At 43.0% G+C, this 16,081-nt stretch overlaps 1 protein-coding gene across 5 annotated transcripts in view; it reads right to left on the bottom strand.

Annotated features, from left to right (window-relative positions):
- bcas3 (BCAS3 microtubule associated cell migration factor) overlaps window positions 1-16,081 on the bottom strand; it is a 928,098-nt gene that overhangs the window by 416,268 nt on the left and 495,749 nt on the right. For all 5 annotated transcript variants that reach the window (XM_073053122.1, XM_073053127.1, XM_073053125.1 and 2 more), the window contains one exon: window positions 5,067-5,167. In XM_073053122.1, coding sequence (XP_072909223.1) covers window positions 5,067-5,167 — 101 coding nt within the window. The remainder of the gene's footprint in view (window positions 1-5,066; window positions 5,168-16,081) is intronic.

Genomic DNA, 16,081 nt, shown 5'->3' with positions numbered 1-16,081 from the left:
CCTAAGTTATCTTTATCCTTAACTTTCCCAATTCTTTTGGTAAGCCATACCCATTAATAGTGGCCAGTTATCCAGCTTGCCTTTGTAATGCAAAGCCTGTCAATTATATGTAGTTTTCTCTTGGGATCTGAATGACATAACTGAACTTGGAGTACTCTGGGCCTTTCTCGTCATCACACTATAGGAAGAATGTGATTAAGCTAGAAAGGGTGCAGAAATGATTCAGCCAGGAGCTATAAGGAGAGATTGGATAGGCTGAAACTATCTTCCCTGGAGCAAAGGAGGCTGAAGGGGTACCTTATGGAGGTTAATAACATCATGAGGGGTGTGGCTGGGGTATAGTCACAATCGTTTTCCCAGTGAAGAAGTATAGGATTGTGAGAGGGCAAAGGTTTGAAAGAGATCTCAGAGGGAATTTTTTCCAAAAAATAGCGATGCAACGAGCTGCCATAGGAAGTGGTAGATGCAAGCACAATTACAATGTTTAAAAAACATTTAGACAGGTACATAGAGAGGAATGATTTGGGGGTTGGTAGTTGGTAGGCACCATGGTTGGACATGGACAAGTTAGGTCAGGCATAGCCTGTGACTCGATGGCTCTATGACGCTGCCAATGTGCTACTTAACGCCATCCCTCATTGCAGGACGGAAGTCACCAACAGAGAAAGACAAATGGAGCCAGTGCTGTTTCTTCCCAAAGGATATTCAGTAACCAGTTCTTTATCTCCTCAAGGAAACTGCAGTCTTCTGCTAACGCCTTGCAGCAAGACCAGATATTTTCTACTCAGGCTCAGAACTTGCAGCCATTTCACTATGAGTGTTTTGAGCTCATTCATTAGACAGACAAACCACATTGTTTTAGCAGAAGTCAGCTGGTAATGATGGGAGGAAAGAACTCTGGTTCTTTTTTATAAACCCAAGGTGTTAAGTCTAATTGTAACCTAGTGTAATGGCTAACTTCTACATATGCCTGCACAAGTTACTGCATATGCAATAACTTCCTTTGCTACTGATTAGTTTCATCACATTATAGATAAACTAAATATTGTAGGTGTAAAATATACCAGGGCTGACATGTCAGCACTAGCACACACCAGATCTATTCATGCACAAAGCAAGGGTAAAGCCAACATTTACCGCCCATCTCTAATTCCCAAAGAACTGAGTACGCCTTTCAGAGGGTAGTTATGATATGTGGGTCATAATCCCTTGCACTCCAGAAAGAGTAAGATAACAGTTTTCTTTCACTGAAGAAAATGAGTTAACCAAATGGATCTCCAGAAACCTAAATTTGATAGCTGATGGTATTGACATTAATTCACAATTCACTTTACTTTTTCCATTTCTTCAGATGCTGTGATGGCAAATAAAGTCATGACTACAAAATGATTATCAAGGCATTAGTTTGGTACAATAAGCAGTATTCCATTGCAACACAGTCCTGTCTATGAAAGTTATTGTTGGGAACTTTGGGAATTTTGGAGAAGTTGGAGGAAAAGGCGGCCAGAATTCCCAGTCTTCAGTAATATCTGTGGTAACAGCCTTTGTGGATATTGGACAGAGCTAGCACCTCCTTTAGCTAATGGTATTCAACATGATCAAATACTGTGATACCACTCACTGTGCAAGCATCTAATATGTGTGACACCACTGGAGTGGACAGCATGGTGGAAGCATGCCTTAACAGAACTCAGCATCCGATCTGGAAGATGGAATAGATGGCCAAGAGTTGGCTATTATCCATTTGGACTTGCTCTACTAATCAATTAGGTCATGACAATTCTGAAGATACTGGTGGAACTCAACAGGTCAGGGAGCATCTATGGCGATAAATAAACAGCCGATGTTTTGAGCTGAGACCTTTTATCAGGACTGGAAAGAGGGGGGAGGAAGCTGTACTTGTTCTTAGCAACACAGAAAACCGACAGCACAATACAGGCCCTTCAGCCCACAAAGCTGTGCTGAATACGTCTCTACCTTAGAAATTACCTAAGGTTACCCATAGCCCTCTATTTTTCTGAGCTCCATGTACCTGTCCAGGAGCCTCTTAAAAGACCCTATCGTATCTGCCTCCACCACCGTCGCCAGTAGCCCATTCCACGCACTCACCACTGTCTGAGTAAAAAACTTACCCCTGACATCACCTCTGACCCTACTTCCAAGCACCTTAAAACTGTGCCCTCTCATGTTAGCCATTTCAGCCCTGGGAAAAAACATCTGACTATCCACACGATCAATGCCTCTCATCATCTTTTACACTTCTGTCAGGCCACCTCTCATCCTCCGTCGCTCCAAGGAGAAAAAGTCGAGTTCACTCAACCTATTCTCATAAGGCATGCTCCCCAATCCAGGCAACATCCTTGTAAATCTCCTCTGCACCCTTCCTATGGCTTCCACATCCTTCCTATAGTAAGGCAACCAGAACTGAGCACAGTACTCCAAGTGGGGTCTGACCAGGGTCCTATATAGCTGCAACATTACCTCTCAGCTCCTAAGGTCAATCTTATGATTGATGAAGGCCAATACACCATATGCCTTCTTAATGACAGAGTCAACCTGCACAGCAGCTTTGAGTGTCCTATGGACTCAGACCCCAAGATCCCTCTGATCCTCCACACTGCCAAGCGCTTTACCATTAATATGGCCAACATTAGCAAGATTCCATCTCTAGATTTTAAAGGTGGGGGAGGGGAGGGAGAAACACGAGGTGCTAGGTGAAACCAGGAAGGGGAGAGGTGAAGTAAAGAGCTGGTAAGTCGATAGGTGAAAGAGATACAGGGCTGGAGAAAGGGGAATCTAATAGGATGAGGCCAGAAGTCTATGGGAGAGGGGAGGAGCACCAGAGGAAGGTGATGGCAGGCATGGAGATAAGGTGAGAGAGGGAAAAGGGGTTGGAGAACAGTGAAGGAGGTTGTGGGCGGGGGGGGGGGGGGGGAAGTCAAGGCCATTACTATAAGTTCAAGAAATTGATGTTCATGCCATCAGGTTGGAAGCTACCCAGTTGGAATATAAGGTTTTGCTCCTCCGACCTGAGTATGGCTTCATCACAACAGTACAGAAGACCATGGATTGACATATCGGAATGGGAATGGGAATGGGAAGAGGAATTAATATCAGTGGGCACAGGGAGATCCTGCTTCTTCTGGCGGACGGAGCCTAGGTGTTCAGTGAACCTGCCACCCCAATCTACGTCAGGTCTCACCGATATACAGGAGGTCAAACCAGGAGCACCGGACACAGTATATAACCCCAACCAACTTACAGGTGAAGTGTTGCCTCACCTTTTCACGTCCAAATGAGCTTACTCATTTCGCTTATAAACTACCCTACTCCAACTTTAAATCGCATAAACACAGGAGATGCTGGAAATCAAGAGTAACATAGACAAAATGCTGGAGGAACTCAGCAGGTCAGGCAACATCTATGGAGAAGAATAAAGAGTCGAAGTTTTGGACAGAGCCCTGATTGAAGAGTCTCAGTCTGAATCATTGATTCTTTATTCCTCTCCATAGATGCTGTCTAACTTTGCCATGGACAGTCTCAAGCCTGGCTGTGAAAGCAGCAGAGTTGGGCATAAGACTCACACCCCTATCCCATAAAGCCTAGAGCTACAGAGATGACAACAGAAGATCCAAATACCTGATCCTTGGGAGAGGAAGGATCTTCACCTAGAAGATGCATGAAGTTATCTAGTGAAAGCCACGAGTCAGGGCCAATAATGATCAGTGAAAGAGCACGTAACCTTGAAGCTGACACCAAGAAGATGGCTACACCTGGGACATAAGAACATAAGAGATAGGAGCAGGAGTAGGCCAATCGGCCCCTCAAGCCTGCTCCGCCATTCAACAAGATCATGGCTGATCCAATCTTAACTCTAGTTTTCACCGAATCCCACAAGACAACAGTGCCAACCAACAGGGCACCATGCCGCCCATTTTATTTTATTATTCATCCCGCCCAAACCCATGTGATCACCTGGGGAGAAAAAACCGAGTTGCCAATTGAGGAGAAAAAATCTGGAAAATTCCTCTCCGACCCATCCAGGCTATCGAAAACTGGTCCAGGAGATCACATGGCTGATCTAAACCTAGCCTCATGTCCACTTACCTGCTCGCTCACCGTATCCCCTAATGCCATTTTTATCCAGGAAAATGTCTATCTCCGTTTTGAACTTATTGAGTGTAGTAGCTTCCACAGCTCTCTGGGGCAGTAAATTCCACAGCCCCACTACCCTCTGAGTGAAGAAATTTCTCCGCACCTCAGTCCTGGAACGGCATCCCCTTATTTTAAGATTATGCCCCCTAGTCCTAGTTTCACCCATCATTGGGAACATTCTCCCCGCATCCACCCGATCAAGCCCCTTCACAATCTTATATGTTTCAATAAGATCGCCTCTCATTCTTCGGAACTCCAATGAGTAGAGTCCTAATCTACTCAACCTCTCATCATACATCAACCCACCCATCCCCGGAATTAACCTAGTGAACCTTCTCTGCACTGCCTCTAGAGCCAGTATGTCCTTTCTTAAATATGGACACCAGAACTGCACGCAGTACTCCAGGTGTGGTCTCACCAATACCCGGTACAACTTGAAAGACTGCTGGCTTGCTGCTGTTGGCGGCCTATGCCCCAGTAAGAGTGATGGGCTTAAATAATTAATAAATAGATGCTGCCTGACCTGCTGTGTTCCTCCAGCAGTTTGTGCGTGCTACCCCAAATTTTATATCCCTTTACTTTGATACAGTAAAGCTGTGAATCAAAAAGCTTTACTGTATCAAAGTATTCAAATATTTTAATATATAAAAAAAGGGAAATAACCAAGGTAATAAAAATGATGCAAATCACAAGCTATGAGTCTTATTCAGGGAAACCCTGGCTGCGGAAGCAGCACAATAATGCTGTCTCTGGGCCCACACATCATCCCAAGGAACAGAAGTCACTAACACTGCTTTCAGTAGAACAGAAGTCACTAACACTGCTTTCAGTGGAACAGAAGTCACTAACACTGCTTTCAGTATATTGCAGGGCTGCACTGTGAAAATGAAAAGTAAGGGAATAGAACTTACTTGTAACCAGCTGGTTTTGATAATGTTGGACAGCATCGGCACTGAGCAGCAAGGGATGGTTTGCATTGAAGGGTGGCTGAAGTTCATTCCACTGCGGAGTCCTACACAGCAGAGGAGAATAAAAACACAGTCGGGAAGAACAATTGCACACAAAAAAAAAGCGAAAACTCCACAACAAAGTTGTTAACTTTGAGACGGATATGTATTACCATTATTAAAGAAACTTATCCAGAGGTGATGAATCTGTGGAATTCATTGTCACAGACAGCTGCGAAGGCCAAGGCATGAAATAAATTTAAAGTGGAGCTTGATAGGTTCTTGATTAGTAAGGGTGTCAAAGGTTATTGGAAGAAGGCAGCAGAATGGGGTTGAAGGGGATAATAAATCAATTCATGATAGAATTGCAAAGCAGACGAACGGCTGAATGACCTAATTCTGCTCGAATATCCTATGGTCCTATTGTCTTAAACCTAGGAGACCTTTCAAATAACCTCTTGCCAATTCTGAGAATATTCAAAGTTTAATTTTAGTCTTGATGAATCTTACCAAATTCACTAACATAGCTTCCTCTCCCATTCTTTCAGTTTGTCCCCATGCTGTTAGCAAATGTCACTCAGCTTTCAGTTGCCAAACATTGTGGAATCATACGAAGTGTCTGATCTCCTGCAGTATTAAATCCACATGACCAATTTATTTCCTGGTTGTTACTACAGTGGCTATGTGTTTTCTCATATTTTGGTGATGCACAACATAGATAATTCAAGTTTTCAATCTATTGCCTCTTCAGTTTGTGAAGCATCCAGTTACTATAGTTAGTTAGAACACAGAGTAGTACAGTACGATATACCCATGATGTTGTGCTGACCCTTTAACCACTCTAAAATCATTTCAGCCATTCCCTTCCATATAGCTCTCCATTTTTCTTTCATCCATATGAAAGTCTCTGTATGTCCTAATGCATCTGCTCCACCAGCCCTAGTAGATCATTCCAGGCATCCTTACTCTCTGTGTAAAGACACTACTTCTGACATCCCCGCTATACTTTCATCCAATCACCTTAAAATTATGCCCTCTCATATTAGCCATTTCTGTTCTAGGAAAAATTCTCTCACTATCCACTCAATCCATGCCTCTTATCATCTTGTACACCTTTATCAATCACGTCTCATCCTCTTGAACCAGTAGTGATAACTTCACTTGTCCCACCACTGAACTGTTCCCACAACCTAGGGACTCACTTTCAAGAACACTTCATCTCATATTCTCGATATTTATTGCTTTTTTTGGTATTTGCATGGTTTGTTGTCTTTTGCACATTGATTGTTTGTCTGTCCTGTTGGTTGCAGCCTTTCATTGATTCTATTATGGTTCTTAGATTTACTGAGTGCTTGCAAGAAAATGAATTTCAGGGTTGTATATGGTGTCTTATATCTATGTACTTTGTTAATAAATTTACTTTGAACTTCGAATATTACCTCACAAATCTTGAACTTAATTCCCTGACTAATGAGCCTTCATAACCACCCTATCAACTTGTGTTGTGAGGGATTTATTCATGTGAACCCCAAGATCCCTCTGTTCCTCCAAACTATTAGGAAATCCTTCCAAAATTTAGGCTGTGTATTGACAGCATTGGCCCAGTACCAAGGGGTACAGAATTGTAGAAAAAGTCAGTGGTGATACTGTCAAAGCATAATTACAGCTTTCATGACCACAAATGTATTTGGGAAGACTAAGTCACTCTTCCTCCTTTAACATTTACTGATCCAGGCAGGAACGAGAAGCCAAATGTGATCAATTCCCTTTTGTCTTACTTGCTTCAAAAATAGAAAAAAATTGTTCAGAGGATGTGCACAATTTTGGCAAGGTCAGAATTTATTATCCGGCACTGATAGCATCCTGAGCTGGGCAGCTCACTGGGCAATTTCAGAGGATAGCATGAGTCACCTCAGTGCATTCGAGGTCACCCGCAGGCCTGGCGAAGGAAGGATGACAGATTTCTTTCTCTGAAGCCAATGCTAAGCTAGATAGTTTTTTTTCAACAATCCAGTAGCCTCATGATCACCACTGCTGATGGTAGTTTGATTTTTTTAGCTTAAGATTTTATTTAATTATTTGAAATGAAATTCTCCAATTGCTCTGCTCATGTTATCAAAGATGTGATAACAGCACATTTGGACAGAGGTGAAATCATCGGACAAAGTCAGCATGGATTTGTGAAAGGAAAATCATGTCTGACGAATCTTATAGAATTTTTTGAAGATGTAACTAGTAGAGTGGATAGGGGAGAGCCAGTGGATGTGGTATATTTAGATTTTCAAAAGGTTTTTGACAAGGTCCCACACAGGAGATTAGTGTGCAAACTTAAAGCACACGGTATTAGGGGTATGGTATTGATGTGGATAGAGAATTGGTTGGCAGACAGGAAGCAAAGAGTGGGAGTAAACGGGACCTTTTCAGAATGGCAGGCAGTGACTAGCAAGGCTCAGTGCTGGGACCCCAGTTGTTTACAATATATATTAATGATTTAGACGAGGGAATTAAAAGCAGCATCTCCAAATTTGCGGATGACACGAAGCTGGGCGGTGGTGTTAGCTGTGAGGAGGATGCTAAGAGGATGCAGGGTGACTTGGATAGGTTAGGTGAGTGGGCAAATTCATGGCAGATGCAATTTAATGTGGATAAATGTGAGGTTATCCACTTTGGTTGCAAGTACAGGAAAACAGATTATTATCTGAACGGTGGCCGATTAGGAAAAGGTGAGATGCAACGAGACCTGGGTGTCATTGTACACCAGTCATTGAAGGTGGGCATGCAGGTACAGCAGGTGGTGAAAAAGGCAAATGGTATGTTGGCATTCATAGCAAAAGGATTTGAGTGCAGGAGCAGGGAGGTTCTACTGCAGTTGTACAAGCCTTTGGTGAGACCGCACCTAGAATATTGTGTGCAGTTTTGGTCCCCTAATCTGAGGAAAGACATTCTTGCCATAGAGGGAGTACAGAGAAGGTTCACCACATTGATTCCTGGGATGGCAGGACTTTCATATGAAGAAAGACTGGATCGACTAGGCTTATACTCACTGGAATTTAGAAGATTGAGGGGGGATCTTATTGAAACGTATAAAATTCTAAAGGGATTGGACAGGCTAGATGTAGGAAGATTGTGTCCGATGTTGGGGAAGTCCAGAACGAGGGGTCACAGTTTAAGGGTAAAGGGGAAGCCTTTTAGGACCGAGATGAGGAAAAACTTCTTCACACAGAGAGTGGTGAATCTGTGGAATTCTCTGCCACAGGAAACAGTTGAGGCCGGTTCATTGGCTATATTTAAGAGGAAGTTAGATATGGCCCTTGTGGCTAAAGGGATCAGGAGGTATGGAGAGAAAGCAGGTACAGGGTTCTGAGTTGGATGATCAGCCATGATCATATTGAATGGCGGTGCAGGCTCGAAGGGCCGAATGGCCTACTCCTGCACCTATTTTCTATATATTTGAACTCATGCTGTCAAATAAGTATTCACGGTCTTTGGATACTATTCGATTTCATTAACCAACATGCTATCTTTCCATTGAAAAATTGCAGCTTTAATCAGATTCATAAACCCAACTCCATGCATTACTAACAAAAGAAAATCAGCAGATGCTGGAAGTCCAAGCAACACACAAACAATGCTAGAGGAACTCGCAGGCCAGGCAGCAGCCATGCAAAATAGTACAGTCAATGTTTCGGGCCGAGACCCTTCATCAGGACTGGAGAAAAAAAGATGAGGAGTCACCTCCCTCTGGTGCTCCTTCCCTTTCTCTTCCTTCCTATCAGATCCCCCTTCTCCAGCCCTGTATCTCTTTCATCAACTTCCCAGCTCTTCACTCCTCCCACCCTCTCAGTTTCACCTATAACCTTGTGTTTCTCCCTCCCCTCCCCCCCACTCTTTTACTCTGACTCCTCATCTTTTTTTCTCCAGTCCTGATGAAGGGCCTTGGCCTGAAATGTTGGCTGTAGTCTTTGCCATAGTTGCTGCCTGGCCTGCTGAGTTCCTCCAGCATTGTGCATGTCTATGCATTACTGTTAGTTCCCTGCAGACCAGATTGTTTTTACATGGTATTTTGCAGACTGCTTAACATATTAATAGGCCATTTAACCCAACTGCTTTATGTTGGTATTTATGCTCCACACAATTCTATCAATGTCATTTTACACACATACAAGCACTGGCCCAGGGTGATGACAAGTTGTTTGTAGACATGAGGGCTTTCCTTTTAACTAATTCAATCACCTTATCATTTGGTACATTTCTCCCCGTTGCAAAAGCACACATCTCCGCTGTCTGCTGCCACCACCAATGATCTTGGACATAACACAGTACAGGCCCCTAAGCCCACAATGTTGGACTGAACTTCTAACCCACTCTAAGACCAATCTAATCTTTCCTTCCTAAATAGCCCTCCATTTTCCTATCATCCATCTGCCATCTGCCTAAGAGCTTCTTAAATGCCCGTAACTTATCTGCCTCTATTTACCACCTGGCAGGACATTCCACACACCCACCACTCTCTGTGTAAAAAACATATGACTGACGTTCCCCCTCTATTGTCATCTAAGCACCTTAAAATTATGCTCCTTTGTATTAGCTATTTCTACCCCGGAAAAAAAGTCTCTGGCTATCCATTCTATCAATCCCTCTTGTTACCCTGCACATCACTATGAAGTCACCTCTCATCCTCCTTCACTCCAGAGAAAAAAGCCCTAGCTCACTTAACCTTTCCTCATAAAACATGCTCTCTAGTCCAGCCTGCACTCTGGTCAATCTCCTCTGCACCCTCTCTAAAGCTTCCACATCTTTCCTATAATGAGGTGACGAGAACTGAACATAATATTCCAAGTGCGATCTAATAATGAGTTCCTCTACCTAGATACTTCCTGATTAAATATGTCCCATCTAAATTATTTCCGGGATTTATCTGGTCTGAATTCAGGTGACATTCCAGTAAAAGATTAAAGGCAATTTGAATCTTGAACAAAAGCCTGCCCTGACAACAAAGTAAAATACAGCGAGAGACTGTCTCACTACATTCTGATTCGACATAACTTCAGACCTCAACACCTGCCTTATACTACCCACGTTGGTGCAAGTCAAAGCCACCAATTTGTGATGCAGGCATATACCCACCCAATGGGAGTGCAGCTAACAAAGGGAGAATTCTGTATCTAATGCAAGTTCAAGATACTGTGTGAGTGTCACATAAGATGCACATCTCAGACCCAAGACCACATTGACTGATTTTGGAACTCTTGATGTAACCCTTAGAAGACTGCCTATTTTGGAGAACTTTTTATCTGTGATAATGCTTCTCATCTCTGCATGCTCCATCTCCATGTTGGGGACTCACCCAGTTACTTTTCAAAACATTTTGGCTAATTTTATTCATAGAACAATAGGTGAATCTGAAAATCCTAAGCCATATTGTCCTTTGCTGGGATGACACCTCATAGGCTTGGTGTCACCCCTAAAACTCATCGATTTCATTAATTTGGTTACCAATTTCTATCCTGCGCTCATCTTCATATGGTCCATCTGTGTTTTCATCCCAGGGTACAGACATCTATCACAAGCTTACAGAGTCTACCACTCCCTTGACTATATTTCCTCCCACCCTGAACTCCATAAGGACTTGATTCTATTCTCCCAGTTCCTTGTTCTCCGTCCTAACTGCTCAGAGGATGGGACTTTCTGATATATCTCCCATCTTCCTGTACCATAACCTCTCTTCTACTATAGCAGACAGTGCCCTTGACCATATCTACTCTACTTCTCATAACACTTGCTCTTCTATTTTACCAGACCCTGCATTTCTTCAGGCAAGTTCACACAGGACAGTCAAGACACATCCCATTACCTCTTTCCTTCACACAATCCACAGACCTAAATAGTCCTTCTGAATGAAGCAACATTTCACTTGTACCTCTTCCAATCTAGTGCCCACAATGTGGTTTCCACTTCACTGGAGGAATCCAGTACATGGCTGCTTGTGGTGGACCTGCCTTCAATCTGCAGGGCCAATTCAGAGCTCACTGTTGAACATCACAGCCATTCTCCGTGATACTGCACGTTTGTCTGCACTGTTCTAATGCAGCTCATCTTCTGACTAGGCATACTCCAGCTTGGGCAGCATAGTAGAGCAACGTTTAGCGCCAGTGGTCAGGGTTTAACTCCACTGCTGTCTGCAAGGAGATGGTACCCCCATGACCGTGTGGGTTTCCTTCAGGTTCTCCAGTTTCCTTTCACGTTCCAAAGACATACAGGTTAGGGTTCCTTAAGGTTGTTATAGCTGGGGGTTTGGGGGGTGATAGTGGAGAGAAGCTCCCACTACCTATTAAATTATCCCAATGGCATACATCTCAAATAGCCTCTGACAACCAAGTCAGCTCCTGGCCTTCACATTTGGCTTTGCTACTAAGCCTGGTGGAAGTGTTTTTACTGACAGGTGTAGGAGCAAAGGCGGGTCACTGACACCTTCAAACCAGTCGCTATGGGCAGATGGAGTCAGTCAGTCATGGTTGGCAGCTCATATAAGAGAAAGAAAACCCTGATCTCAAACCTCTGCTGCCTTGCGGCTTTATCCACTCATGGGGAAAGCTTTGGGAGTTATCCCCAAGGAAAAGCCTGAGAGCTGGAGTCCCTAAGGCAGTCCTACGTTGAATTGAACACTTAATTGTAACTCATGTGATGCTGCTGGTGCCATAACTGTATTTGTCTCTACCATTCCTTTGGATTCATCAGCTGCGTGGAAAGAAGGAGCCTGCTACATGGGCAACAGCTTGCTCTCCATATCGTATTACCCTGGCCTACGTATCACATAGACAGCTGCGACGCAACATCCATGATTAACCCTGACCAACTGAGGGCCTCACAGATTAGAGTTAGTAACTTGTAGACATACTATATTGGTAATGGCAATACTTGAGTACTGTCGCCAGCACATCCTCGGACTGTGGCAGTCACTAATGCAAACAACACATTTAATAGAAACATAGAAAAATAGAAAACCTACAGCACAATACAGGCCTTTTGGCCCACAATGCTGTGCAGGATATGTACTTACTTTAGAACTTATCTAGGGTTACCCATAGCCCTCTACTTTTCTAAGTTCCATGTACCTATCCAAAAGTCTCTTAAAAGACCCTATCGTATCTGGCTCCATCACTGCCACCAGCAGCCCATTCCATGCACTCACCACTCTCTGCATAAAAAAACTTACCCCTGACATCACCTCTGTACCTACTTCCATGCGCCTTAAAACTGTGCCCTCTCATGTTAGCCATTTCAGCCCTGGGAAAAAGCCTTTCATCCTCCGTCGCTCCAAGGAGAAAAGGCCAAGTTCTCTCAACCTATTCTCATAAGACATGCTCCCCAATCCAGGCAACATCCTTGTAAATCTCCTCTGTAGCCTTTCTATAGGTTCCACATCCTTCCTGTAGTGAGGCGACCACACATTTCATTGTATGTTTCAACATATATGTTACAAATAAAGTTAATCGTAATCTCTCTGTACTCTAATGAATTTGCCTCTATCAGAGGCCAAAGCTATTTCTGTTATGTTATCTATCTTTGATACCGACTCGAATTTTCTCTCTCCACAAACACAGTCAAACTTGAAGGATATTGCCCTGGTATCACCCTGCTCTCTCCCATTCAAGAATTGTTCTATGTGCATTGGGCTGCTACAATGATCCTAGATCCCTTTTTCCTACTTGGACAAAACTCTACCAGCTGAGCAGCCTGTAAGCAGTAGTGTTTGCATCTGCCCTCATTAATCAGTACTTTGCCTGGTGTGTCACACATTTTTTTTGGCTCATGCTAACAAATTTAGCCAGGGTGGGAAGATACCCCAAAGCTTTGGATCTCTGCAATAGAGCAAGAGATGGGACACTGAGATGACAAATATACTATGATTATACTTTTAAAGACAGATGTGATGGGGCGCAGTACTTTGAGAAGATAATGCTCCATCTTATCTTTCTTCTGTACAACACCACTGGTTCCAAAGTGCTTTAGGCCAAACTGAGACTGCAGAAATTGCTGTGAAAATTTAAAAACTGTGCTTTCCATTCAATTACAATCTAGCAATTACTCAGAACGGAAGTGCAAAACTAACCATGATTAAAGCAATTTTTTAAAAAGATTTAATTTGGAGGAAAAATAAATCAAAATAATATTTGACAATATTTATCTTTCTCTTTTAAAAGCAACCTTTATAAAATCTTCATGTGTGGTATTTGAATTATCCAGTCTCCAGCTCTGGGCCTTGGTAATTTTGGTTGCTTTTTTAAATGTTCTCATTACAGAAGTGTTCATTGCTGGCCTTGTCTAAAGTACATAACTTGAAACAACTGGTCTGTGACAAATGAACTTACGAACTTCAGGACCCATTACATCTTTTAATTGTAACAAAATCACGTGAAAATAACTTAAAGAAAAAACAAAAGTCATGGTGGTGTATGGAATGAATAAATCACAGAAGCAGTAAATTCCCCTTGGCAAAAGCAGTAACCAGCTTAGGTAAAGTACTGATGATTATAACTGCCGCTTGTGCAGTATTGAGAGGGGTTGCTGGAAGGGAGCAAGGGTGCCCGATTAGCTTTGTTTCTAAAAATTTCCCATGAAATAAACCTTCAAAGCAAACATGAAAAAGTAGCTTCTGTACAGAAATTACTTTTAGATGATGCCATGGTAGTGTCATGGTTAGCTATGACAGCTCAGGGCATCGGAGTTTGGAGTTCAATTCTGACACTGTCAGTAAGGAATTTGTACGTTCCCCCTCGTGAAATGTGTGAGTTTCCTGCAGGTGCTCTGGTTTCCTCCCACATTTCAATGACATACCAGTTGGTAGGTTAATTGGTCATTGTAAATTGTCATGTGATTAGACTAGGGTTAAACAGGTGGTTGCTGGTTGATGTAACTAGTTGGGACGGAAAGGTCTATTCTGCACTGTATCTCTAAATAAAATAAATGGTTAATCAGTGTAAAGACAGGTACACCATTCCCTTCCCAAACCCTGCTCTCTGGCTCTTTCCTCCGAGTAATAAAGTGATTGGTTGAAAATTGGCCATCCTGAAAGGGCAGTTCTGAAAGGAGCGCCAACCATTTCATCAGTCCAAGTGTCTCTTTTTTGGGCACCTGCTTGGTTTGAAGATGACTTATGGGTTTTGGTGTGGTTGCTTAGACCAGTGTGCAGCCCACAGGCTCTGCTACGGGCACCGCACTACAACGGCTTGGAGTCGCAGAGTTTAGAGTTCAATTCCGGTGTCCTCTGTAACTAACTTTGTACATTCGTTCATCTGTTCCCATGTGCACATGGGCTTCCTCTGAATGCTCAGGTTTCCTCCCACAGTCCAAAGATGTACCAGCTAGTAAGTTAATTGGTCATTGTAAATTGTCCTGCGATTAGTCTAGGGTTAAATCACCCAGCAATGGGCAACGTGACTCAGTAGGCCAGAAGGCCCTGTTCTGCGCAGTATCTCTAAATAAAAAATATAAATAAATGGAACAGGAAGCTTTCGATGAGACAGGTAGCACATGGTACGTTTCTGCTGCTGTTTTGCTGGGCTGTCAGTGCTCTCCTAAATGTTCTGTTGCGATTTTGAGGGTTCGCGAACCAGCAATTGCCTAGAGTGAACTAGAATGTTATTTATTAAAAGGAGGCTTTGAAGGTATCCACAGGTATGACATTCAGACGATAATCTCTTGCCAAAAAGAAATTCAGAGTAGAAGTATTTGGGAGCCTCGTTTTGAGGAGACCTCATCATTCATACAAGAGCTGGAGATGTCAACCTACAGCAACGTGACAGTGTGGCCGTTATCATAAAGTTTTACAATGCCAGTGATGTGAGTTCAATTCGTGCTGGTGTCAGCAAAGAGTCTGTATGTTCTCCCCATGGCTATGTGGGTTTCCTCCAGGTGCTCCAGCTGGCTTCCACATTCCAGAGACATATTGGTTAGGGTTACTAAGTTGCGGGCATGTTGTGTTTGCACTGGAAGCATGGCAATACTTGCAGGCTGTCCCCAGCACGTCACTGTATGTACTGTGTTGGTCGTTGATACAAATGGTGCACTTCACTGTACCTTTTGATGTACATGTGACAAATAACACTAACCTTTGTCTATTTTTAAAATCATTTTGAGGATGTTACAGTCTCTACTGCTTTGATGTGCCTGTTGTACACAGCACAAAACTCTGAAGTAGGCAAAGAGCAGGGATCACTGCTGCCTAGTGGACCATGAGCTTAGTGGCAGTGTGAGACTTTGATCTTCAAACATTCACGTGGCCACAGATTCTGCTGGTACAATCCGATGTAATGGGGAATTTAACATCCATGTCTGCCTTCTCCCCCAGAAATGGGAGGTGGCTTGTATTTATTCCTTTGTTCTCAGGAGTGGCAGAGGGGAATCTGACATGAGAGAGGGTTAGTGTACGCCCTTTACTTTGGAGATTTTCAAGTATCAAGGATCAACTTTATTTAGTACATTTACATGTATTAGGAGTTTGCTGTGGAATGTTGGCATGTCACACAACAAAAACAACACCATTCAACAATTATAAGAATAAGGGATTATATAAAAATAAAGCTAGAAGTATGATATGGAATTAAATGTACATAAATCTATCTATCTATCTATCTATCTATCTATCTAAATACCAGCTGGTATTTACAATGTAAACAGCTTTATAAAAAGTGGTTTAAAGTGTTTACAGTGCAATGCAGTGACTGAGGTAATAGATAGAGGGAGATGGGGGGGGGGGGGGCTAACTAGAATGGTCGATCAGATTAACTGTCTGGGGTTAGAAACGTTTAAGATGGCATGAAGGTTTTGTTTTAAAAGCTCTATAGCGCTTTCCAGAAAGGAGCATTTGGAAATGGCAGTTTGCAGGGTGGGTATCATCCACAATAGTTCTCCTGCCCACTTCTTTTCCCCGGACACACACGTTCTGCAGTAATGGTGGACTGCAACGATTACCTTTA

This window comes from Hemitrygon akajei, chromosome 8 (assembly GCF_048418815.1).
Source record: "Hemitrygon akajei chromosome 8, sHemAka1.3, whole genome shotgun sequence".
Classification (NCBI taxonomy): Eukaryota; Metazoa; Chordata; class Chondrichthyes; order Myliobatiformes; family Dasyatidae; genus Hemitrygon; species Hemitrygon akajei.
The sequence above is the reverse complement of the archived record's forward strand: the minus strand, read 5'-3'. Positions and strand labels throughout refer to the sequence as shown.